The following is a 26849-nucleotide window of genomic DNA, read 5'->3' as shown; positions in this document are numbered from 1 at the left end:
TCGGTCTCCCTCCCCTTGTCCTACCTGCAAACGGGTGGGGGTTGGCCAGGTTGTGGCCTGACAGGTCGACGAAGGAGCGGTGTTCCGGGTGCACGAACTGCGGCTGGGCAGCCATGTGGTTGGCGTGTTCCATGGGGTTGGCCGTGTGGATTACGTTCACCTACAGCAGAGAAAGAGAGGATCGCTGGAGACAGGCATCCTGAGCCTGCCCAAGAGGTGATAGTGGAGTCCCACAGCTGGCATGACCAGTGCCACTCAGAGTGGTTCCTGGACCACAGCTGGGGGCAAACGGAGCTACGGGAAAAGGAGAGAAAAAAAAAAATCAAGAGTAAGCACTTAAAAAACAAAAAAAAAAAGAAACAAAAACCAACCAAACAAAAAAGAGTAGTAAGCACTTAGAAATTGCTGTAACAATCTAATATTCTCACACATTCCAGAAATGTATCACTTTTCTACTTATTAGTATTTGTTGAGACTGGGTCTTGCTGTGTTGCCTGGGCTGGAGCGCAGTAGCTATTCACAGGCATGATCACAACAGCTCACTGCAGCCTGGAACTTCCCCGCTCAAGTAATCCTCCCACCTCAGCCTCTCAAGTAGCTGGGACTACAGGCAAGCACCATGCACCTGGCTGCAATCCATTTTTATTGCATTTTATAAAAGATTATGCCCAAAACAAGAGCAGAAAAAGAAGCCGATGGTCCTTCCCCATGGGTTGTTGGGGGAAGCACTGGCGTAGACCATAGCCGTGTGAAAGACAGCACCAATCACTGCCATGGATTTCCTTTCAAATCTGTTACCCTTTGACTCAAACAAAACAGGCACCGAATTTAGCATTCTGCTCTTGAGTTCACGGTGAGATATTCCATTGCTAAGAGGAACTTTGGGTCAATTTTCTCCAGGCCACAGAGGGCCTGAGCGATGAAGCAGCTGCTGGATAGGTCTGTAGACGACCTCAGAGCAGGACGAGCTACCCTCCAGCCAGTGTGGCCTGTGAGTCACCATCGCCGGCCTTGGCAGCACTGGTCCTGCCCATGCGGGTCCCTGCATGAGCCCCTCTCAACCTGGGCCGAGGACTCGACTTCTTTCACAGGAGGGCCAGTGACCTGGCACAGATGCAGAGAACTTTTGGTTCCCTGGATGCTGCTCTTTCTAAAGCAGTGTCCTTGGCTGGGCACAGTGGTTCACGCCTATAATCCTAGCACTTTGGGAGGCCAAGGCAGGTGGACTGCTTGAATCCGGGGGAACAAGACCAGCCTGGGCAACACAGTGAGACCTCGTCTCCAAAAATAAATAAATAAATAAAACCGCATCCTCCTGTTTCTCTCATGGGAAATCTCAAGAAGCCCCAGAGGCATTAACTGCCACTTGCTCTGTGTCATCTCCCTCCAAAGTTCCTTAGGCTCCAACTCAGGCTGAGGCAGCCAGGGAAAGGGGGGCATCCCCCACCCCAGCCCACCCCAAACACAACTTGTCACTCCAACAAGCCCAAGTGTAACCTGCAGCAGGCCCCAGGCTGGAAAGGCGACCCCCTAGAATGAGCCTGTAGAGCGGCCACCGTGAATGCTCTGAGGGTTGGCGTTTGTGAACATTAGGGCTGCGAATCAGGGCACTCACTCACTGCTGCTATTGGCCCTGCTCTGCGGGAGCCCTGTACTCACCTCCACCTTAAATTCGTTGCTGATGTAGCGGCCATTCAGCTCTGAGCAGATGAGCTTAAACTTCCGGTCAAGCAAGGACCTGGCGTGCCAGTTCCGATAGCGCAGCAGGTGCAAAACCTCCTCGTAGCTGGCCATGGTGTCCACACCTGCAGGGGTTGAAAGGGGGAAGATTGCCGGGTGGCTTAGGGCAGGAGCATGGGCAGGGCTGCAGCCGTCAGCACAGGTAGGCTCAATTAGACACCCGGGTTAGCTAGGCCAAGGGGTCACACAAGTTGGCTTTCTAGCCATGGGAATAAATGCAATGTGCACAGGGGCTTTCTTCCCTCTGTGGGGGACGTGTCATCCTACACCTCAACCCTCCCCCTTTAGAGAGTAGTGGCTACACATCTGATTCCTGTCTAGGAGATAGGAGTATGCATGCAGCCAACAATGATCCCAGAGAACGTGCTCCTTCCCCATCTCCCTCTAAGATAACTCAACATTCTCAGATGGCAGGCAGCAGCCGGCCAAGAGCTCTCAAAGTCCCCTCTTGCAGCCTGGGCCACCTGCGTGGCTGCAGCGCTCCCCTTACCTGTGAAGGTCATGCCCAGCTCAGAGCTGCTCACTTCGATGCCCTTCTGCTGCAGGCGGGCCATGTCCACCTCTAGGCTCTCCTGCTCGTGGTTCAGCTCCTCTCCCTCCACCGTGACCTCACAGGTATCCAGGTCGTGCACGATCTCCTCGGACACCAGTGATTCTTGAACTGCAAAAGAGGCCCAACCAGAAATATTAAGTAGGGGCAGTGGGGCCCAGAGAGGCGGGGCACACGGGATGCCCTGCTGGCTCACCCCAAACCTACACGGCTCTTGTAAGGACCAACGACAGAAGCAAGCGAGAGCTGCTTGCAAGAAACGGCCAGGCACGGTGGCTCACGCTGTAATCCCAGCACTTTGGGAGACCAAGACAGGTGGATCACCTGAGGTCAGGAGTTTGAGACCAGCCTGGCCAACAGGGTGAAAGCCCGTCTCTACTAAAAATACAAAAATTAACCGGGCGTTGTGGCGGGTCCCTGTAATCCCAGCTACTCGGGAGGCTGAGGCAGGAGAATCGCTTGAACCCAGGAGGTGGAGGTTGCAGTGAGCCAAAATGGCACCATTGCACTCCAGCCTGGGCGACAGAGTGAGACTCCATCTCAAAAAAAAAAAAAAAAGGGGGAGGAGTTTCATGTGTCCTGAGCAAGAACTGTGGGGACATTGTGCCCCCATGGGCTGGCCAGACTGGCAGGCGCAAGCAGTGTCTCCCGCAAGTGCCCTCAACCCCTCAACCTCAAGCCACATCTCAAAGCCTGACAGCAACCAGGAAAAGATGCAAGACCCCTCCAGATGGGACTCCAGAGATCACCATGAGCTCCAGCTAACGGGTCAGATTCCAGAAGCCCACCCAAGAGAACACCAACAAAACGTTAAAACCTCCCCAAATCCCACAGAGACAAAGAGCCCCGCCAAGTACACGGGGACAACAGGGTTTCCGGCCGAGGCGAGGGAGCCCGTGCCCCACAGAGCACATTACCTGTGGGGTCCTCAGCCCCGTCCCCTTCAGGCTCCACTTCTCTTGTGATGGTGCTGATGATGCGAAGCTCAGGGAAAAGGAACACCCCTTCTGAGCTTTCAAATTCAGAAGCCGCTCGGGCAAAATGGTGGACGCCGCTCAGGCTGATCTTGGGCTCTTCGGGCTGTAAAACCATCACGGAGCCATCTACTGGGGGGACCGAAATGCAGGTGGCCTCGTTAAAACACCTGCCAGCAAGAAATGGGGAAGGTCAGGGCTTTGGGAGCCGATCTTGGAGCCCACCTGTGCAAAGGCACATGGAGGTGGGATACAGAGGCCCCCACTAACACCTGCCAGGGCCACTCCAGGAACACACTTGCAAACATGATGCATAAATATCACTCAGATCCCTCCCCCACACTTTCTGGTAACACACGATGGCTCACCTTTCCTTACAGAAGGGGTTAGGCTGTCTTAAAAACCTAAATATACAAGTGTCATTGGGCAAAACAGGCCTACTGTTAAAAATCAGGACGTACTTGATTGTGCTGGTGATTCTGAGCCTGCGAATTCCGGGCGTGGGGAACTGCCTGGAGTTCAGGTACGAGACGTGCTGCATGGCCTTATCCAATTCCCCGAGGTCTTCTCCCTCCAAGGTCAATACCAACTGGCTGGGGTGTGCTTGGATCTGAAATCACACCAGGCACAGAGAGGAGAGGAATAAGCCAGTAACTGCAGGAGCTGAAACCACAGATGCCTCCACAAAGGGGATTGGCCTGGGGTCGATTTGAATTGCTGACTTGAAAAAGAAAAGCTCGTTTAAGTCCAGCGAACACAACTCTTTTACCCAACAGTAAACATATCAATCACAGCTGACTCCCTCATCCCACCAGCCTCCGGGGCTGTAGTCTAAGGGGCCCATGAGTGCTGTGCAGTCCAGCGCTCGGTGTTACCTGCACGCCTCTGCCACTATCTTCGGGGACCTGCAGGTCCAGCCCCTCCTTGCAGGTATACAGACAGTCGATCACCTTCTTATCCGCGAGTTTCCCAGAACGGAGAGTTAAGCCAGCCAGATTGCCTCGGAAAAACTGGGTCATGTGCAGGTCGCCACCTTTGGGTCAGGGGAGAAAAGGTGGAAGTCAGGTGTGCAGCCCAGCGTCGCCCAACTCACTTCTCACTCAACGCGGTGTTACCGGTGCTGGCAGCTCGGTGGATGGACATGCGGGTTAGTTCATACCAAGTCCTGTTAGCCTTGCAATCTACATGGAAGCGCAATGAAGAAATTAAACCGTTTATGATCATGCACATGGCCTGGAGAAAGGGAGAGTTGGGGGTGTCTCACCTGAAGCCAAGAGGTCCCCTGAGGGTCCCCACACCTCTGGCCACTCCCTGGTAAGGTGGCCTACCCTGTTCTCATCACCAGGGTGCATGGTGACACTTCCTACGCCACCAGCCTCTCCAGCCACTGCCTTCTCAGCTGGCTGCGTTCCACATGGCTGTTTTCTCTATCTGGCACGCCCTGGGGAATGAACCCACACAAGCGAGGCAGGGAGGATAAAAGGGAGGCTTAAAATACTCCCTGCATGGAACGGCCTATTTCGAGGATGCTATGGTGTTGAGTCCCATCCTTCCTGCCTCCTCCTGAGGATTGCTGACAAGTGCAGATGTTACAACGAAAACTAAAACCCAGAAAATGGCCCTTGACAGATGACAACAAAGAGCCAGAAACAGGTTACACTAAACCTTGTTCTTAAACTGAAGAGGAAAAGGGACAAATTTTCAGCAGTGTGTCTCATTCTGGTACGGAAATCAGGCACTGTAAATCATCACTAGGAATTGAGGTTTCTAAGAAACGGCTATTTGCCGGGCATGGTGGCTCATGCCTGTAATCCCAGCACTTCGGGAGGCCGAGGCAGGTGGATCACCTGAGGTCAGAGTTTGAGACCAGCCTGGCGAACATGGCAAAACCCCATCTCTACTAAAAATACAAATACTAGCTGGGCATGGTGGTGTATGCCTGTAGTCCCAGCTACTCGGGAGGCTGAGGCAGGAGAATTGCTTGCACCCAGGAGGCGGAGGTTGCAGTGAGCCAAGATCGCGCCACCGCACTCCAGCCCAGACAACAGAGCGAGACTCCGTCTCAAAACAAAAAAAAAGAAACGTCTATTTAAAATTTACTGTCAATCAGGACAGAATATCTAGAAACAAGGCTTTTCCTGTCTCGTGGTTGATCCACATGACAGTCATGAGGTGGCCTCCCAAACCCTGCCTGTAAGACTGAAAAAGCAGGGAGCCTCCTGCAGTGGGGTCAGGGTCAAACTGGATGGGGGGATGTCCCATGCGTGCACTGCCTGAGATGTCATTTGTCCTCATGCCAGCTGGGGTCAGAATGGGCAGAGTAAGGGAACTCCATGAAGCAATGGGGAAGCGCAATGCAGGGAAGCGGCTCAGATGGTGTCCGGGACCAAAATGCAACTGGGGCGTTTCATGCGACACGTGGAATGAATCAGTCTCGTCTTTAAATGAAACACAATAGTGAATGTAGGGAAAAAATCCAGCAACCTGCAGAGGCCACAGTCACAGGCTCAGTTTCATTGTCATTTTCAACTCCTGAAAACTCTGTGGAAAAGCAAGACAAAGACAATAGAGAAGGACTGAGAGGTTAGGGTCTTCAACCGGACCTTGAAAACCAGGCTTGAAGCAACCAAGTATAAAACACGAAGAGAAAATTCCCTTGTGATCCCGCTCTGGCATGTACCCATCTGGATGTAAGCTTGTACTTAATTACTTTTTCCCAGAAGTGACATTTACCACCCCCAACCCCAGGCTTCTTTTGTTTTCTTCTTTTATTCCACCTTCCCACATCCTCCTTGCCAAAACATACGTTAGATTCAAAATAAGATGAATGAAAGCACACACATGGAATTTGTTCCCCTCCCCAATCCGTGCTATGAAGTAGGACACGCCACAGAGGCTGAGCCTGGGCTGCAACGCTGCACCTGATATAAATAACACCAAGTTCCGGACCTCCTCACACCAAGTTAGGACCTCTTCTCCTAATAGGGAAGACACTGTGCAGACAAAACGGCATAGCACACACGTGTCCAAAGCCTGGTACACAGTAAACATGTGGAAGTCTGTATATTTTGGAAGCTCCAAACAAGCTTACATCTGTCTAGCCGTTAACCTTTGGGCAACAGAGGAAAGAAGACATTTTCAATCACTTTTTCTGAATGAGAGGGAGATGCAGAGGCTAAGGAACCCACCTAGGGAAGCATAGCCTATGGTGGACCTGGGGACCCTAACCACTTTCAGCTCCTCTAGCTCCTGGATCCAGTGTCCTGAGTAATATGACCTACCGGAAAGGCGCACACACAGCGGCTAAGCACAGAACCAACACTCTCCAGGTCATGTTGAGGGAAAGGCTGCTCCTCAAGCCCTGCAGCTGTGCAGGGCCGCATCAAGGGGCAAGGCTAGAGGTGTATCCAGGTGAAGCCCACGTGAGCTACGGGCCTGTGCTACCTCCACACACACCAAGACTCCCCCACAACACGCTGGTAGAAGGGAATGAAGCTGCTGCCCACAGCCAAGCTCTCCACTGCCAATGTGTAGCAAAAGTGGCAGAATCAACCACAAAAAAGAAAAGGAGATCCTCTCTCCTGTTAACTGTGGGGTTTTTTTGTTTGTCTGTTTTGAGATGGAGTCTCACTCTGTTGCCCAGGCTGGAGGGCAGTGGTGTGATCTTGGCTCACTGCAACCTCAGCCTCCTGGGTTCAAGTGATTCTCCTGCCTCCCAAGTAACCAGGATTACAGGCGCACACCACCACACCTGGCTAACTTTTGTATTTTTAGTAGAGACAGGGTTTCACCATGTTGGCCAGGCTGGTCTCGAACTCCTCCTGACCTTGAGTGATCTGCCTGTCACTGCCTCCCAGAGCGCTGGGATTACAGGCGTGAGCCACTGCGCCCGGTCATCTTTCATAAATTTCTAACTTTAGGGAGAAAAAACTAACAAAAAGTAATTAATGATGATGACACCTTGAAATGACACAGCAGAGTCCAGTGCAGGGGTCAAAGTGGGAATCATGAACCTCTGGGGTAACCTGAGGGTTCCATGAACTTGGATGGGAAAAATTACACGCTTATTTCCACTAACTTCTGAAATTCAGCATTTCCTTTGGCTATAAATGTAGGCTACACACCACAGCAGTGTTAGCAATGACTGCAATTTTGTCACCAATAGAACGCACTGATATTTGCACACCAGGCCACAGCTGTTGCAGATGCCACAGGGATCCTCACACAGCCCTCACGACTTGGAACTTACACCACTGTTGGACCTGCTGCTAATGCTGGTTCTTCATTTGTTAACATAAAGTACCACTGGTGTTACTGTTTCACAAATGTAGTATTTCAGGATGTTAATAACTGTATTTCAGTTTAACTGATTACCCTTGAAATCCTATGTATTTATTTTGTAGATTAATAAGAAGGGATCCATCGGCCTTGCCAGACCACCCAAGGGCTCCATGGCACAAAAAAGGGCTTAAAACCCCAGGTCTGAGCCAGGCGCAGTGGCTCATGCCTGTAATCCCAGTACTTTAGGAGGCTGAGGTGGGAGGATCTCTTGAGCTCAGGAGTTTGAGATCAGCCTGGGCAACACAGTGAGACCCCATTTTTATAAAAAATTAAAATAGTAATAATAATAAAAACTTTGATCTGGTGGGTCTGAGTGTGGGCCCAGAATACACAGGTTTTTTTCTTTTGAGATAGGGTCTCACTCTGTTGCTCAGGCTGGAGTGCAATAGGGCATTCTTGGCTCATGCAGCCTCTGCCTCCTGGGTTCAACCGATTCTCCTGCCTGAGCCTCTCAAGTAGCTGGGATCACAGGCACCTGCCAACATGCCTGGCTAATTTTTGTATATTTAGTAGAGATGGGGTTTCACCATGTTGGCCAGGCTGGTCTCGAACTCCTGACCTCAAGTGATCTGCCCGCCTCAGCCTCCCAAAGTGCTGGGATTATAGGCGTGAGACACCGCGCCTGGCCCACAGGCTTTTCAAAGTAAAAAAATTCAAAACCCTGGCTCCTGATTAATCAGCTGGGTGACACCTGGCTTGCTGCTTCTCTGGGCCTGAGTTTCTTCAGCTATAAAAAAGGGATTTTAAGGTTTAGGTGAGACGATGTGTATAAAGGAGTTGGCACACAGCATGCCACTTGGTAAGTACAGGTAAGAAGCACTGGTGCTCTGGTGGTTATTGTATCCCCTCTCAGCAGAGATGTCCATGGAATCCTCCCCACACGTGGCCCTTGCTGAGGGTGAACAGAGCCCTCGCAGCCCTCCTACCAGGTCACCAAGTGATAAACACTCTGGAAGAGTTCTCCAGGTCCAAGGCACACTTCTACTCTTGTGTCCTTTATTTCTGTGCCTGACTCTTGCTGTTGCCTCTTTGTCCTTGTGAACCTTTCAATAAACGGATTAATTTATAAAACAGATCCCCCCCACTACACGCTCCCTCTGTGGAACGCTCCCTCTTGGGTTTCCGGGAAAGGTGACGGTGTGGTCAGTCCTATCACCTTTATGGAGCACCCACAGAGCTACGCTAGCTAGAGTGGGGTAACAGCAGTGTCCCCAAAAAGGCTGTACACGGGAAATGGAAGGAAAAGATGATCCAGGACACGAGGGTAAGGCTGTAGGACACTGATCACAGCCTGCTGCCACCAACCTAGTAAAGAGGTACAACTTAATTCTCGAGTCGAGGGCGGGGGTAATGACAGGTACCTTGCCAGCAAGCCCCCACCACAAGCTGAGTTTCTATCTTGGATGGATGGAGCGGGAAATCCTCAGTCACAGAGAAGGGCTCGTGGGACGTGCCATCCACATAGAGAGTCACACTTGGGAATTCCACATTGAGGACGTAGTGGTGCCATTCCTCATCACAGACCTACAGAGGCAAAAGGAAGTGGGGAGGTGTGAGATGTCCACTTTCCTTCTCATCAATGCCCATGGAAACCAAGTCACCCAACACAAGGGTCTTCCTAGAAGGAAAAGGATGAAAAAAATCTAACCACAAAATATCTGCAAATACATCTCACCAAAAGAAGCCAAGCATCCCTAGGGCATTTCTAAACTACGTGGCCTGCATTGCTCACTAACCAGAGGACACAGCCCAAGTAGGGAGCTGCCCAGTTCTGCTCTGCCAACAGTGTGGCACCAGGAAGTTCCTGTAAGGGCAAGCTGGATACCCACCCTCGAAAGGGTTGAGTTAGTTTACCACTGGCCATTCCTTTTCTGAATAAAAATAAAAAGTGCCTTTAGGCTGGGCGCAGTGGTTCACACTTGTAATCCCAGCACTTTGGGAGGCCAAGGCGAGGAGATCACTTGAGGTTAGGAGTTTGAGACCAGCCTGGCCAACATATCGAAACCCCGTCTCTACTGAAAATACAAAAATTAGCCGGGTGTGGTGGTGCACGCCTGTAGTCCCAGCTACTCGGGAGGCTGAGGCACAAGAATTGCTTGAACCCGGGAGGCGAAGGTTGCAGTGAGCCGAGATTGTGCCACTGCACTCCAGCCTGGGTGACAGAGCAAGACTCTATCTCCTCCCCACTGCCCCCAAAAAAGTGCCTTTAATCTCAGAATAAGGCACGCCACAGTACATGTATTTTCTTTTCCAACTCAAAGTTGATGATCTCAATAAGTACGAACATCAGCTCCAAGGGCACCCCATATCAAACTGTGTTCCCATCCCATGATGAATGAGCATGTGAACACACATCAGCCAGCTGCAAAGAGGGGAGCCCTTATCTGGGTCGTAACTCAAACAAATTATAAAAACAAAAACATTTACGAGGCTACTTGAAATCTGAACATTGACTGGCTATTTGATCTTATTAGAAATTTTACTGTTAGTTTTTTTTTAACGTGAAAGAGTGCTGTGATTACGCTTGTCTATGAGATACGTCATGACATACAGGTGGGCATCTACAAGAATGAAACGCTCTATTGGGGATTTCTTGAAAATTATTAAGTAACGTTTGAGGGGGTAATAAAAGTTATCAGCAGTGAATAGGGGTAACAATGAAACAAGACTGACCAAGAGTTGGCAATTGTTGAAGGCATAAGGGCACACAGGGCTATTCTTTAATCTGTCTGCTTTTATATAAATCTGATATTTTCCATAATACAGTTTTTGAACAGTATATACTTAGAAGAAACTAAATATATAAATGCAGACTATGGCTACTATAACAGAACTGTAGCTAAAATGTCTACCTATGTTGCAAAATATTTTTCCAGGACTAAGCCTTTCTTTAGTTTTTTGAAAATAATTAATGGTAAGTTTCTGAGAAATACTCACGTAAATAAAAAAACACACCAATAAGAGATGAATGCTACCCAGCCTGACCAAAATGGTGAAACCCCATCTCTACTAAAAATACAAAAATTAGCCAGGCGTGGTGGCGAGCGCCTGTAATCCCAGCTACTCAGGAGGCTGAGGCAGAAGGATCGCTTGAACCCGGGAGGTGGAGGTTGCAGTGAGCTGAGATCTCCACTGCACTCCAGCCTGGGCAACAAAGCGAGACTTGGTCTCGGAAAACAAAAAAAGATGAATGCTACCAACTGGACACCCACTTCATCTTTCCACTATCATATACTTTTTCCTTTCTCATTTATTCTCTTTTATCTATCCTATGATTATTTTTAGACAATATTATATTTTAGCAACTGCAGGCACATATAATGTTATGTCAGCTTTTGCCCACTAACTCCATGAGACAAATAAAATAATGACAAGGCCAAAGGTTTCCTTCTCATCCCAACTCTACATCAAAAGAAAAAATGATCTATTCTGATTTTAATGAGGTTTCTCATTTTACAGTGCTTTCTCGTTTCCTGTAACACATAGGGTTTTTCACAGGATATTTGCTTTTTGTCACAGCAACTGCTAGAAAATTAGCTTTGCGGCCGGGCACAGTGGTTCAGGCCTGTAATCCCAGCACTTTGGGAGGCTGAGGTGGGCGCATCAGTTGAGGTCAGGAGTTCAAGACTAGCCTGGCTAATATGGTGAAACCTCATCTCTACTAAAAATACAAAAATTAGCTGGGTGTGGTGGCATGTGTCTATAGTCCCAGCTACTCATAAAATTATAAATATACACTGACTATACGCAGCCAGTCATGTGCAAGGTTGCAGTACCTGCTTACTCTCTCTTAGAAGATCATAGTGTTTTTCTTTTTCTTTTGAGACGGGTTCTCACTCTGTCATCCAAGCTGGAGTGAAGTGGCACAATCGCAGCTCATCACAGCCTTGACCTCCTGGGCTCCATCAATCCTCCCACCTCAGCTGCCCAAGTAGCCGGGACTACAGGCGTGTGCCACCATGCCCAGCTAATTTTCGTGGGTTTTTTTTTTTTTTTTTTTTTTTTTTTTTGTAGAGACAGGATCTTAGTAATGTTGCCCAGGCTGGTCTCGAACCCCTGGGCTCAAGCAATCCTCGTGCCCCAGCTTCCCAAAGTGCTGGGATTATAGGTGTGAGCACCTTGCCCGGCCCTATTAGTGCGTTTTCAATTCACTCACCTGATTCAACTTCCAGTGGAACTCTGCAGGTCTGTATTTCTTCTCCTCAGAAGGATCCTGACGGAGGAGGAAGATCAGCCGGCACCCGTGGACGTAGAGGGAGTAGTGGTGCCGATTCATATCTGCAAAGGCAGTTTCTATGGGTAAACTGCCAACTAAAGACCCAAAGGAGAAATAAAAGCTGCTTCTTGAATGGATTTTGAAGACACAGTTTCATCTGCATAAATGACCTCTTCAGCTGAGCCAAGGCAGGGCTTAGAAATAAATACACTTGGGCTTTCCTGAGAGGCGGAGCCTGTGATCACCGTGGACCCCACTGAGTAACAACAGCAAATATCCAAATGCCCAGGCCGTGGCTCTTGAGGACCAAGTGCCCCAGGCACACAGCACGGCACATGGCCTACGAGCACCAGGCTGGCAGGCGGCCCTGGGAAAGGAGAGGGAGCCTGCCGCTGGCACCAACCCCACTGGACACTGGGGCCTGGCATTGCTTGCAGAGCTATTACCCTACCTGTTTTATCAGAACTGCAAAGAATTGTCTCCTTCTTCCTGCCGAATGGCCCATGTCTCATCCACACCGAGATGGTGAACGGCTCTTTGGGGCTGACCGACACAACGCCATCCGGGATCCTCACTGCCTGGGTGCCGTTGAACTCAAACACCTGGTCGCTGTCGTGGCCATTGTCGGTGGGGAGGCCCACGGTCCAGTTGAGGGAGCCACTCGGGGATGGCAGCAGCTCGGCAGTGCCCGCGGCCGCACCTGAAGCCACAGTGCTTGGTGAAACTCACGTGAGGAGCCAGAGGTCCCGCGCACCTCAAGCCCCCAGGCACGTGCTTGTCTTACACTTAGGCAATCTGCTGGCTCCAGTTTACTTTTTTTTTTTTTCTTTCCAGACAGAGTCTTGCTTTGTCCCCAGGCTGGAGTACAGTGGCACGATCTCGGTTCATTGCAACCTCCACCTCCCAGGTTCAAGCTGTTCTCCTGCCTCAGCCTCCCGAGTAGCTGGGATTACAGGTGCGCCCCACTAAAACTGGCTGATTTTTGCATTTTCAGTAGAGCTGGAGTTTCACCATGTTAGCCAGGCTGGTCTCGAACTCCTGACCTCGTGATCCGCCTGCCTCGTCCTCCGAAAGTGCTGGGATTACAGGCGTGAGCCACCATGCTTGGCCCTTTCAGTTTACTTCTCTTCAAAAATCAGGGTTTTCAATTACAAAAATAAAAATAACAATCATGGATTTGTTTAAGGAAGGGAAAGGGCCAGGCATGAACCCGGGAGGCGGAGCTTGCAGTGAGCCGAGATCGCGCCCCTGCACTCCAGCCTGGGCAACAGAGCGAGACTCCATCTCAAAAAAAAAAAAAAAAAAAAAAAAAAAGGAAGGGAAAGGAAGCATTTCTTGTAATCTGATTCAAATTATACCATTTTAGTATAAACACCCAGTCCTCCTTTGGTAAATATACACAAAAATGACGTGTTTTCTTAGATAAATGGAGTCCTGGCCAGGCGTGGTGGCTCACACCTGTAATCCCAGCACTTTGGGAGGCCAAGGCACACAGATTGCTTGAGCCCAGGAGTTGGAGACCAGCCTGGACAACATGGCGAAACCCCATCAATACAAAACACACAAAACTTAGCCAGGTATGGTGGTGCATCCCTGTAGTCCCAGCTACTTGGGAGGCTGAAGTGGGAGGATCACTTGAGCCCAGGAGGTTGAGGCTGCAGTGAGCTGTGATTGTGCCACTATACTCCAGCCTGGGTGAGTGCGACCCTGTCTCAAAAATACATAAACAAATAAAATAAAAGTGGAGTCCTGCTATGTATGTGCATGATACATGTATATTCCTAGTAATCTATCATGTAGTTTAAACTATCTGAATAGCATTTCTTTCTCTTTTCTTTTTTTTTTTGAGACAGGGTCTCCTCTGTTGCCCAGGCTGCAGTGCAGTGGTGCAGTGTTGGTTTACCACAGCCTCAACCTCCCGAGCTCAAGCAATCCTCCCACCTCAGTCTCCCAAGTAGCTGGGACCACAGGTGTGTGCCACCATGCCCGGCTAATTTTTGTGTTTTTGTAGAGACGGGGTTTTGCCATGTTGTCCAGGCTGGTCTCCAAATACTGGGCTCAAGTGATCCACCCGCCTCAGACTCCCAAAGTGCTGGGATTATAGGTGTGAGCCACTGCGCCCGGCCTGAATAGCATTTCATTGTACAGATACAGCATCACCCACTGACCAGCCTCCCAGGTGGGCACAGAGGCTGTCCCTAACCTTTTCCTATTATAAACCTCGCCTGCATGCACAGCTTTGTGTGTCTCCATGATTATTCCCTTAAAATAAATTCCTAGAAATGAAATTACTAAGTCAAAAAACACACAAATTGTTTTCCAACCATTCTTATGTACTGCCACGTTCAAATTAAAAAAAAATTTTTTTTTTGTCCACAGGAAAAGATTTTGCAAGCTCCTTCTTGACTAAGCTATTACTCGGAGCAGCAGGCCTTGGCTGGACCAGCCTGGCCTTTTGAGTAACAGAAGACCTTGGTCCAAATCTTGGCTCCTGAGGCTAGGTGTGGTGGCTTGTGCCTGTAATCCCAGAACTCTGAGAGGCTGAGGTGGGCAGATCAACTGAGGTCAAGAGTTCCAACCAGCCTGGCCAATATGGTGAAACTCTGTCTCTACAAAAATTAGCCAGGCATGATGGCAGATGCCTGTAATCTCAGCTACTTGGGAGGCTGAAGTGGGAGAATCACTTGAATACAGGAAGTGGAGGCCGCAGTGAGCCAAGATAGCACCATTGCATTCCAGCCTGGGCGACAGCGAGACTCTGTCTCAAAAAAAAAAAAAAAAAAAAAAAAAAAACCACATACACACACTAGAACCTCAGCTCCTGAATATGTGGGCTTGGGCAAGCTACTTAACCTGCTTTAGTCTCAATTGTTTAATTCCTCTGTAACAAGGTCAATACCCACCTACTTCGTAGACTTGTTGGGAACATTAAGCTAAAACACACATAGAAGTACCTGGAGTAAGGCCAGGTGTAGTGGCTCATGCATATAATCCCAGCACTTTGGGAGGCCGAGGTGGATGGATCACTTGAGGTCAGGAGTTGGAGACCAGCCTGGCCAACATGGTGAAATCCCATCTCTACTAAACATACAAAAAGTAGCCAGGCATCATAGCACATGCCTGTAATCCCAGCTACTTGGGAGGCCGAGGCAGGAGAATCGCTTGAACCCAGGAGGCAGACATTGCAGTGAGTGAGATTGCGCCACTGCACTCAAGCCTGGGCGACAGAGGGAGACTGTCTCAAAAAAAAGAAAAAAAAAAAGTACCTGGTGCATAGTAAGCATTCAAATTATTTCTATTCTTCCTAACTTTATTCTGCTGAAAAAAAAAATTCACTTATACCATGAAATGAAAGACAGAATAAATTTTATATATTATACTTACATGCATGGTTTAAAACAGAAAAGGTGCCAGACCTCCTGACTTAAATATATTTAAGTGACAATTATGAATATTTGGATCCAGAGTTGCCAAACACCCCTGTATGCTCATCATCGGGCTATGGTAGCGTAATGTCTAGTTTTCTCCTTTGGTTTATTTACCACATGATAATTTTCTTCTTATTTATTATTTTTTTTTCTAAGACGAAGTCTAGCTTTGTCACCTAGGCTGGAGAGTAGTGGCACACTCTTGGCTCACTGCAACCTCCTGGGTTCAAGCGATTCTCCTGCCTCAGCCTCGCAAGTAGCTGGGATTTTAGGCACCTCGCACCACGCATGGCTAATTTTTGTATTTTTGGTAGAGCGGGGGTTTCATCATGTTGATCAGGCTGGTCTTAGACCCCTGACCTCAAGTGATCTGGATAATTTTCGATTATAAACCAGTGGCCGGGCACGGTGGCTCACACCTGTAATCAGCACTTTGGGAGGCCGAGGTGGGCGGATCACGAGGTCAGGAGATCGAGACCATCCTGGCTAACACAGTGAAACCCCATTTCTACTAAAAATACAAAAAATTAGCCGGGCATGGTGGCAGGTGCCTGTAGTCCCAGCTACTCGGGAGGCTGAGGCAGGAGAATGGCGTGAACCCAGGAGGCAGAGTTTGCAGTGAGCTGAGATGGCGCCACTGCACTCCAGCCTGGGTGACAGAGCGAGACTCTGTCTAAAAAAAACCAGTAACCTAAATCTCATGGTTGTTATCAGGCTAGTGAAAAAGACTAATCAGTTTAAGAAAATGCTCCCTGAAAAGCTGTTTCACAAAAGCTTTTTGAAACAAGACCCTTCCAATTTATGAAGACGCTGCTTCATTTAGTGGGATTTTATCACCAGCCAACTAAATGTTCTTCCCTCAGCATCTTCATGAGAGCCATCCATACCTCACCTCTTCTTCATTTAGATAAACCAGAAAAATATCCACAGCTGACAGTAAAGAAAGACCTAGCCTTCTGGTGGGTTTCCCAGTAATCCTGTCTCTCAATTTCTCCACACAACATTGTGATATAGAAAGTCTATTGAGATTCTAAGTTAGATGTGGCTATCTTTAGTTCTGATTTTCTACTTCATGTTTGTCAAAAGCTATTGTATTACCTATATTTTTCCTTCAGTTCTTTTTGAGACAGGTTCTCACTCTGTCATCTAGGCTGGAATGCAGAGGCGTGATCTTGGCTCACTGCAACGTCCACCTCCTGGGCTCAAGCGATCCTCCTCCCTCAGCCCCCCAAGTAGTTGGGACTACAGGCGTGCACCGCCATGCCCGGCTAGTTTTTGTATTTTTTGTAGAGACAGGGTTTCGCCATATTGCCCAGGCTGGTCTCGAACTCCTGAGCTCAAGCAATCTATCCACCTCAGCCTCCCAAAGTGCCAAGATTACAGGCATGAGCCCCCATGCCCTGGCCTTTTTCTTCAATTCGTAAGTAAACACCTCATTTCATATAAAACTCACTCCATGTACTCCTATAGAAGCCCTTTTTGGATGATTCTCAGTGTATGTTGGAGAAATACTTCCTTCAAATCAGTGGTTCTTTTTTTAAAACAGGGTCTCATTCTATTGCCCCGGGTGGAGTGCAATGGTGCCATCACAGCTCACTGCAGCCTCAACCTCCCGGGCTCAGGTGATCCTCCCGCCTCAGCCTCCCAAGTAACTGGAACTGCAGCTCCATGCCACCATCCCCAGTTAATTTTTCAATTTTTTGTAGAGATGGAGTATCGCTGTGTTGCCCAGGCTGGTCTCAAACTCCTGGGCTCAAGTGATCTTCCCACCTCGGCCTCCTAAAGTGCTGAATTACAGGTATAAGCCACCACATCTGGCCACCAGTGGTTCTTAAAACGCACATATACACAGTATGTTGAATAGACGTTTAGGAGTTGATGTCCACCTCCTGCCCCACCCCCGAAGCCCATCCAGTATGAAAACTAGCCAGCAAGGCAGCAAAGTTCACTTCAGAAATGCAGATTCTCTATCACAGTTTATAATTATGAACACAACACACACACAAGTATTTCCAGTTGTTAAGTTCCCTCCCACCTTCACCAAAGCCAGCCGGATGCAGGAACGCCTGATCTCCTTACCACAGAGCCGGTGGAGGGACGTCTCCGAGTAGGTGTCTCGGTCGCAGCCTTTCCCTATGTGGCTGGTTTCTAGCTCCACTGTGGCCTGTACTGAGGCAACTGGCTCGTCACATGTCTCCAAGTGGATATTTGGAAAGACGGCCAACGCTCCTGTGCCCGGCTCATACTCAATCCTGTTGTTCCATCCTGTGTTGGTCCACAAGTCAGCAGGGGAGGAGAGAAGGAAAACACACACTTTAGGTTGCTGCCACATATATCAGTTTTAAGAGCAGATGTGAGCGCAGGGGAGAGAATGAGGCTCACCTTGCCACCCGGGGGTGCAGGTGGGCTTAATGCTGATCTTCACCAAAACATCTTCTGCGGCTCTCTTCTTCCCACAGTCATAGGCGGTGACGGTCAGCTTATACTGATGTTCTTTCCCATAGTTTAATTTCTCTGTGTTTTTTATATAACCTTACAGAGAGCAAAAACAACAGTGAGAGCCAAAACCCACGCTGGTTTTACTTTTGTTGTCCTAGGCGGAAAGACAAAATGCATAGGCTTTAAGCCCTGTAAATACTCAGCCAGAAATAAACATATGCTTGGGATGCTTAACCCTCAACCTGTCCTCCCTGAGCCCTAACACACACTAAATCCACCCTGAAGAGTTTCAACAGAAGAGACGGAGCTACACAGCTCAGTCTCCACTTACTCTCACAGTGTTACATTGGGCTTTACATTAAGATTTAACTGTTTACACACATTCAGAGAATTAAAAAGTAATAATTCAAGTACCTCAAATTAATATTAAATACAATTAATACAATTTGTATTAATTGTATTTAATATTTTAATTTAAATTTAATATTACAATTTAATAATTGTAATACAAATATTAAATACAAACTAATATTAAATACAAGATCGCTGATCAAACATTTACTATATTAAAAGAAAGAGATTTCCTACCCCCACCTGCTTAGAACAGAAGCCTGCTTTTTGAACGTGAGTACACATCTCTGGAAAGTGTTTGCAATGTCCACAATTCCATCAAAGATTCTAGACTGTGCATTAATTAACAATGGAAACACTGTATTATCTTTTTTTTCTTTTTGGAACAGGGTCTCGTTCTCTTGCCCAGGCTGGAGTGCAGTGGCCTAATCTCGGCTCACTGCAACCTCTGCCTCCTGGGTTCAAGCGATTCTCCCACCTCAGCCTCCCAAGTAGCTGGGACTGCAGTCCCAGCTACTAGCAAGGCTGTGGCGGGAGGATCCCTTGAGCCCAGGAGTTCGAGGTTACAGTGAGCAGTGACTGCACCACTACATTCCAGCCTGGGCGACAGAGCAAGACCTTCTCTCGAGAAAAAAAAAAAAAAGATGTCACAGGAGATTCTAACTTAATGGAGAACATGGCCGGGCGCGGTGGCTCACGCATGTCACGCATGTCACACCTGTCACACCTGTCACACCTGTCACACATGTCACACCTGTCACACATGTAATCCCAGCACTTTGGGAGGCCAAGGTGGGCGGATCACCTGAGGTCAGGAGTTCAAGACCAGTCTGGCCAACATGGTGAAACCCCGTCTCTACTAAAAATACAAAAAAAAAAAAAAATAGCTGGACGTGGTGGTGGGCACCTGTAATCCCAGCTACTCGAGAGGCTGAGGTAGGAGAATCGCTTGAACCCGGGAGGCAGATGTTGCAGTGAGCTGAGATTGCACCACTGTAGTCCAGCCTGGGGAACAGAGTGAGAAACTGTCTCAAAAAAAACCACAAAAACAAAAACAAAAAACTTAATGAACAGAAAATAAGACAAACTAAACGTAAAGGTCAGTCTCCTTCAGATGCATGTGGACTGAAAGTCAAGAAGATTAAAAAAATACAGCCACGTCAGGTGGGAGGATTTTTATTTGATTTTGGTGGGAAAGCAAAAAAGAGGTGAGCCCCACAAGAGAACACAGGACTTACAGGTTCCAGAGAAGAAGTTGTTAGGGGACAAAGTAGAAACTTAAATGTTTTTACAATTAAAAGCAAACACACACCAGGTTAGGGCTCCCAACTTGTGAGTTCCGTGAAGTTCTGACAAAGCACAGAAGCTGGAGTGTAAAGTCAGTGGGGTTAGCAGGGACTGTCTGCCTAGCTGAAAAGCCGGCTCCTCTATTCTTACCATCTTTGTCGACCGTAAAGGGCACGTCTGGAGTGATGATTTCGTAGCTGCAAATCTGGCTGAACTGAGGGGAGCAGTCGGCATCCACGGCCTCCACCCTCAAAATGCTGTCGTACTGCTTCCCCTCGATGGCCGTGGCTTTGTAGGACTTCTCCTTGAACACGGGCGCGTACTCGTTCACGTCGTTCACCTGAATATGGACAGTTGCTCTGGACGAAGGGAGGGAGAAAAATATTTTTCTGCTTGTTTTCGGTGTGAGAGAGAGAGACAGACAGAGAGTGTGTATGTGTGTTTACCCAATTCTGCCCTACTTTAAAATTTCCTGTTTCTGATACCTTGTTTCATGAAATTCATATGATGAAGTCAAAAATTAAACCAAGCTATTCACTGCTTTTCATTCAGTGTGCAGATAACAGAAAGTTAAAAGAGGGATTTGGGTCGATTCTTCCACATCCTAAGAATAAAGCAAAAAAGCAATCATCTAAAATAAAAGACTTGGGTTTTTTTTTTTTTTTTGACAATATGGGACAAGACAGGCAGAAGGGAGATAAACAATACCAGACGTCTGTTTGCTCTCCAATTATAAAGTTGAAACATATTTTGTCACAAAATCCAGAAAAAAAATAGAGCCAAGGGAAGAAGGGGTATGAAACAGAGAAAGCATGAAATGGTTTGATTCTGAGAGTCAAACGAATTCTGTCCTACTTCTAGGGAATAGGCTAGAGACCACGGCATCACCTGGTCCTGATTCAACAAATGGAACAGCTCAGGAGAGGCAGGCCGTTGCCACCTGCCAATAACCCAACTCAGTTACCAAGAAAATTAGGGTGTCATCAGACCTGGCTACAAATAAAGAAAACTGTAGGTTTCAAGGGCTAATGGTCAGGGCATGCTTCTGAATCAGACAAGGACTTTGGTCAAAATCTGACCTTTTCAAGGGAAACAATAACATTACACTGTGGAAAAAGAGAAGTGACTCACTGGGGCACTGCACCCTCTGCTCACCATGAGCCTCCTCATCCCAGTGCCATCGGTCTGACCCTCACAATGGGTTATGAGACACCATCTCACCCACATACCCTTCTTTAGTAGATGTGCTAAGTAGAAACTGAGACTCAAGGCCGGGTGTGGTGGCTCACACCTATCCCAGCACTTTGGGAGGCTGAGGCGGGAGGGTCACCAGAGGTCTGAGTTCAAGACCATCCTGGCCAACATGGTGAAACCCCGTCTCTACCAAAAATACAAAAATTAGCCAGGTGTGGTGGCGCGTGCCTGTAATCCCAGCTGCTTGGGAGGCTGAGGCACAAGAATTGCTTGAACCCTGGAGGTGGAGGTTGCAGTGAGCCGAGATTGTGCCACTGCACTCCAGCCTGGGTGATGGAGTGAGACTCTGCCTCAAAAAATAAATAAATAAATAAAACAAAAGAAAAAGAAACAGACTCAACAAAATTAAATTTGCACAATGCCAAAGGGCTAGCAAGTGGTGGAGAAAAGACTAGACCTCTAGAAAAGACTAGAGCTTACAATCTAATTGTAGAAGACACTGGACTTGAGAACACCAGCAGTCCCCAACCTTTTTGGCACCAAGGACTGATTTCATGGAAGGCAATTTCTCTACAGATGGGGGTGGGAGGATGGTTTTGGGATGAAAATGCCCCACCTCAGATCATCAGGCAGTCGATTCTCATAAGGAGCGCACAACCTAGATCCCTGGCAGGCACAGTTCACAACAGGGTTCGTGCTGATCTGACAGGAGGTGGAGCTCAGGCAGTAATGCTCACTCGCTCACATGCTATTGACCTCCTGCTGTGTGGCCAGGTTCCTAAGAGTCCACGGACCAGTACTGGCCCACGTCCTGAGGTATGACGACCCCTGTTCTATGTTGTCTTGTCCAAAGCCCTCTCTGTTACACCTGCAGTTCCTAACTGGCAGGAGGTGCAGCAACACACTAAGGATTGTGGCAGTGAGTCAGCCTACTTCCACCAGCAGTGACTAATTTTTTTTATTTTTTTTTTTTGAGACAGAGTTTCATTCTTTTTGCCCAGGCTGGAGTGCAATGGTGTGGTCCTGGCTCACTGCAACCTCCACCTCCCAGGTTCCAGTGATTCTCCTGCCTCAGCCTCCCGAGAAGCAGGGACTACAGGCACGCGCCACCACGCCTGGTTAATTTTGTATTTTTAGTAGAGACAGGGTTTCTCCATGTTGGCAGGCTGGTCATGAACTCCTGACCTCAGGTGAAAATCACCTCAGGTGATCTGCCTGCCTCGGCCTCCCAAAGTGCTGGGATTACAGGCGTGAGCCACCGTGCCTGGCCAATTTTTGTTGTTGTTTTTTAGGGACAGGGTCTCACTCTGACACTCAGGCTGGAGTACAGTGGCACAACCATGGCTCACTGCAGCCTCAACCTCTTGGGCTCAAGCAATCCTCCCACCTTAGCCTCCCAAGTAGCTGAGACCACAGGCATGCGCCACCATACCTGGCTAACTGTTTATGTTTTGTAGAGATGGCATCTCCTACATTGTCTAGGCTGCTCTCAAACTCCTAGGCTCAAGCAATCTTCCCACCTCAGCCTCCCAAAGTGCTGGGATTATAGGTGTGAGCCACTGTGCCTGGCCAATAATGATTAAGTTTATGCCCTTAGGAATTACAGCAAACGATAAACATGACAACAAAATAACCTTCCTAAGGGAGAAGCAGACTTTTTCAATTTTTAATGTAGGGCCTTTATTTCTTTAATAGAGTATCTGGTGTGATAAAATTATTCACTCATTCATTTATTAAAAACCCAGGCCGCGTACAGTGGCTCATGCCTGTAATCCCAGCACTTTGAGAGGCCGAGGCAGGTGAATGATGAGGTCAGGAGTTTGAGACCAGCCTGGCCAACGTGGTGAAACCTGTCTCTACTAAAAACACAAAAATTAGCCAGGCGTGGTGGCAGGCACCTGTAATCCCAGCTACTTGGGAGGCTGAGGCAGGAAAATCGCTTGAAACCGGAAGGCGGAGGTTGCAATGAGCCGAGATCATGCCACTACACTCCAGCCTGGGTGAAACAGTGAAACTCCATCTCAAAAACAAAACACAAAAAGGCCAGGCACAGCTCACGCCTATAATCCCAGCACTTTAGGAGGCCCAGGCAGGCGGATCACCTGAGGTCGGGAGTTTGAGACCAGCCTGACCAACATGGAGAAACCCCATCTCTACTAAAAATACAAAATTAGCTGAGCGTGGTGGCGCATGCCTGTAATCCCAGCTATGAGGGAGGTTGAGGCAGGAGAATCGCTTGAACCCAGGAGGCGGAGGTTGCGGCGAGCCAAGATCATGCCATTGCACTCCAGCCTGGGCAACAACAGCAAAACTCCATCTCAAAAAACAAACAAAAACAACCCCAAAAAACCTAATATGACTAATGTGAGCGAGGCTCTTGCTAGGAGCTGTACACAAGGGTAGACATGATTCCTGCCCTCCAAGAGTTTACAATCTAATTGTAGACACTTGAGAACTATCTTTTGCCTATTTCAAAAACACAGTCTTGGGGAGCAGGCAATAGTCACTACTATTTTCGTTCTGCGCACACACGTTTACTCGGCGGGTTATGTTCGCTCTTTGTCCAGCTTACTTACTTATGAGACTTTTTCACGTTGGTGCCATCAGGTCCCTTCCCACAATCATAGGCCTGGATGGTGAATGAATAGTCTTTCTGCAGCTCACAGTCCAGTTTCTCTTTGGAGCGAATGACTCCCTCACCAGTAGATTTATCCACTACCACTGCATCAAAGGGGACATTCTGCCCGTGAATTTTAAATCCACAAATCTCACCTAGGGAGTCAAAGCAGAACAGGTTAGAATTCCTGCCACATAGATCTTCTGCACCTTGCCCTCCTCCCCCCACTCTCCACCCCCAAAGAAAATAAATGACAATAATTCGGCAGCCAGGGGTTTGGAGGGTCCGTGGACAAAGCAGGGGCACTGTGCTTTAAACATGGGGAAGTTCTGGGGCTTTAGTAAGATGAAGCAGATTCTGGCTTTCCAAGCAACTTGTTTACTTTGCATCCATTCATGCAGGAATACAAAAGAGAGAGAGAAGAAAATATAGACAGGCATTCCACAGGAGCACTTAGATAGCTCGAGGGTAAAAGGAGTCTCATTAGCACACAGCCAGGCCTGAGAACACCAGCGCTGCCCCAGCTCCTGGGAGGGCTGGCAGCCAGTTTGATTTGGACCAGAGAGAAGCTAAAACGCAGTTATGTGTTGAGAGAGGAGGAAGCGTGAGATATAGGATCAGCACCGTAATTACAGAAATTCTGTCAAAAAAAACAAGAAAAAATCAAAGGAAACAAGTCTTCCTGTGCAATGAGCCTGGCTAAAATTAGGGAATCAAAACAAACTACTCAATGAGAAAGGTAGAAATACCGACTCGTCAGGCATCCATTTCAACAGCTATTTTATCATCTACGATTCAGACACAGTTTCTATTATGGGAGGAACTGGCTAGACTTGCCTTTGTTTTGGACTTTATCCTATCAAACCTGAAAAAGACACCAGCCTGGGAACTTCTCTACATCTAAATTGGCTCACAAGCTTAATTAGGAGTTAAAAATCTATGTTTCCATTCTTGTCCATGGCAGAACAGTATAAATGTTTTGATGTCGATGTAAAACTCCACAAAATGTATTTCACATGAAAATAAGACTGCGCTCCTTCCACAATTCCAACTAATAGAAAATTGTTACAAAGCAAATCTCTGAAGTTCGATTAAACAAAAATGTACAGTGTTATCCATACAGTTCAAATGGATGTCTGATTTCCAGATATTTCTAACCAAGGGTCTGGTTACATACAATTTCCATCAATATACTTTAAAATAGAAACAAAGTAGGAGAATAAATAAGGATAAAAGAGCATGACAGTTTCTTCTGTTTAAGGGCTGATTCCCAATTTTATAAACAAAGTTAGTGGGTTAATATTCATAAGAGGGGAAGAAAGAACCCTTTATCACCTTCTTTGGTGACTGTCACCTCAAAACTCTCTAAAGGGAGAAAAGATAAGCCCATGTCAGTAATACAGGAAAGAATGAAGACGGAATATACTAAGGAAAAAAGTCAAAGGTGCACATATTACACATTTCCACACCAAGCTCAGCGACTGGCTTCTACGGTTGCTAGAGCAAAACCTAACCTTCAGGAACAAAACGTCACTTTGAATCCAACTTACCATGAACTACTGCGTAATTCTGAAGTTATTAATTTAGGGATGAAATACTCCTACATGAAGTGTCCTAACACCCTCAGGGGTCATTAGGATTTTTTTCTTTTTTTTTTTTTTTGAGATGGAGTCTCGCTCTGTCGCCCAGGCTGGAATGCAGTGGTGCTATCTCAGCTCACTGCAAGCTCCGCCTCCTGGGTTCGCCATTCTCCTGCCTCAGCCTCCCGAGTAGCTGGGACTACAGGTGCCCGCCACCACACCCGGCTAATTTTTTGTATTTTTAGTAGAGACAGGGTATCACCATGTTAGCCAGGATGGTCTCGATCTCCTGACCTTGTCATCTGCCCGCCTCAGCCTCCCAAAGTGCTGGGATTACAGGCATGAGCCCCCGTGCCCGGCAGGATTTTTCTTTTAATGAACACTCTAGTGACAAACCATGAATAAGTACATCTATTTGTTATTTTGCAGTTTTCAGATGTTCATTTCCAACCTAAATTCTCTCAGCTAGATTCCGGTAACATTCAACTCATCAGTAGATTTAATGAAACAAAAATTTGGAGCAAAAGGTTGTGTTTTTTTTGTTTTTTGTTTTTTTTTTTTTGAGATGGAGTCTTGCTCAGTCGCCCAGGCTGGAGTGCAAGGGTGCAATCTCGGCTCACTGCAAGCTCCGCCTCCTGGGTTCACCCCATTCTCCTACCTCAGCCTCCCGAGTAGCCGGGACTACAGGCGCCGGCCACCACGCCCGGCTAATTTTTTTTGTATTTTTAGTAGAGACAGGGTTTCACCATGTTAGCCAGGATGGTCTCGATCTCCAGACCTCGTGATTCACCCGCCTCGGCCTCCCGAAGTGCTGGGATTACAGGCGTGAGCCACCGCGCCCGGCCAGAGCAAAAGGTTTTAACCCTTTGTTCTTGAACTGAAAAAAAAAAACAATATTTTTCTAATCCAAAGTACCCAACCAAGGCAACAAATATAAACCCCTCTGCTAATGGAACATCTGCTTAAATGTGAATAGAAACCAGATTCAAAACTAACTGTAGGGATGCTATAATGGTCACTGTTTTTATTACATGAAAGCTCTGTTCTACTAAGTCAATATACATCCTGCTTATAAACCCTTTACTATGGAGGAGTGGAAATGTGAAGAGGTCAGGAATTCCACTGCCCCTCAACACATTGGGCCTCACTGGCGGCACCTTCTCTCCCCCAAAGGTAACACGGCTTGAATTCCCTTGCTTTGATAATAGTTCTACCATTTATTTTCCCTGAACAGTGTTGTTTCATTTTGCTTGGTTTTAAGGTTTTAAAAATGGTATCACATGGCATGCGTTGTTTGTTTGTTTTTTGGGAGGGGGGACGGAGTTTCGCTCTTGTTGCCCAGGCTGGAGTGCAATGGTGTGATCTCGGCTCACTGCAGCCTCTGCCTCCCGGGTTCAAGCGATTGATTCTCCTGCCTCAGCCTCCTGAGTAGCTGGGATGACAGACATGCGCCACCACGCCCGGCTAATTTTGTATTTTTAGTAGAGATGGGGTTTCTCTGTGTTGGTCAGGCTGGTCTCGAACTCCCGACATCAGGTGATCCGCCCGCCTCGGCCTCCCAAAGTGCTGGGATTACAGGCATGAGCCACTGCACCCGGCCCACATGCAGTTTTTATGACTTGCTTTTTTTTTTTTTTTTTTTTTTTTTTTTTGAGACAGAGTCTCACTCTGCTGCCCAGGCTGGAGTACAGTGGTAGCATCTCAGCTCACTGCAACCTCAGATCCCCAGGTTCATGTGATTCTCATGCCTCAGCCTCCCAAGCAGCTGGGATTACAGGCGCCTGCCACCAAGTCTCGCTAATTTTTGTACTTTTAATAGAAATGGGATTTCACCATATTGGCCAGGCTGGTCTTGAACTCCTGATCTCAAGTGATCCACCCGCCTCGGCCTCCCAAAGTGCTGGGATTACAGGCGTGAGCCACCGCACCCGGCCATGACTTGCTTTTTCATGCAACTTTGTGTATCTAAGATTTATTCATCCTTGCTGGTATAGGTAGCTATAGTTTATTCATTTTCACTACTACCTAACACTGAGAATCCACGGGTCAAAACATGTAAAGTGCTTAAAACACTGCCTGGCGGAAAGAGAACACTTAACAAATGTTTGCTATTATTACAATCATTTTCCATT

The 26849-nt window shown here is 47.8% G+C and overlaps 1 protein-coding gene across 4 annotated transcripts in view; it reads right to left on the bottom strand.

Annotated features, from left to right (window-relative positions):
• Window positions 1-26849, bottom strand: part of CLSTN1 (calsyntenin 1) — a 96668-nt gene that overhangs the window by 2736 nt on the left and 67083 nt on the right. The window contains exons 3-17 of one of the 4 annotated variants that reach the window (XM_054440416.2): window positions 24473-24502; window positions 23097-23292; window positions 19477-19685; window positions 17632-17781; window positions 17329-17514; window positions 12273-12521; window positions 11762-11883; window positions 8967-9129; window positions 5749-5805; window positions 4140-4297; window positions 3726-3874; window positions 3208-3434; window positions 2231-2401; window positions 1660-1805; window positions 25-160 (exon numbers count right to left, since the gene is read on the bottom strand). In XM_054440416.2, coding sequence (XP_054296391.1) covers window positions 25-160; window positions 1660-1805; window positions 2231-2401; window positions 3208-3434; window positions 3726-3874; window positions 4140-4297; window positions 5749-5805; window positions 8967-9129; window positions 11762-11883; window positions 12273-12521; window positions 17329-17514; window positions 17632-17781; window positions 19477-19685; window positions 23097-23292; window positions 24473-24502 — 2349 coding nt within the window. The remainder of the gene's footprint in view (window positions 1-24; window positions 161-1659; window positions 1806-2230; window positions 2402-3207; window positions 3435-3725; window positions 3875-4139; window positions 4298-5748; window positions 5806-8966; window positions 9130-11761; window positions 11884-12272; window positions 12522-17328; window positions 17515-17631; window positions 17782-19476; window positions 19686-23096; window positions 23293-24472; window positions 24503-26849) is intronic. The other 3 variants (XM_054440436.2, XM_054440425.2, XM_063668168.1) reach the window with 3 other exon arrangements.

Source organism: Pongo pygmaeus, chromosome 1 (assembly GCF_028885625.2).
Source record: "Pongo pygmaeus isolate AG05252 chromosome 1, NHGRI_mPonPyg2-v2.0_pri, whole genome shotgun sequence".
NCBI classification, from domain to species: Eukaryota; Metazoa; Chordata; class Mammalia; order Primates; family Hominidae; genus Pongo; species Pongo pygmaeus.
This window is presented reverse-complemented; position numbering and strand designations above follow the sequence as displayed.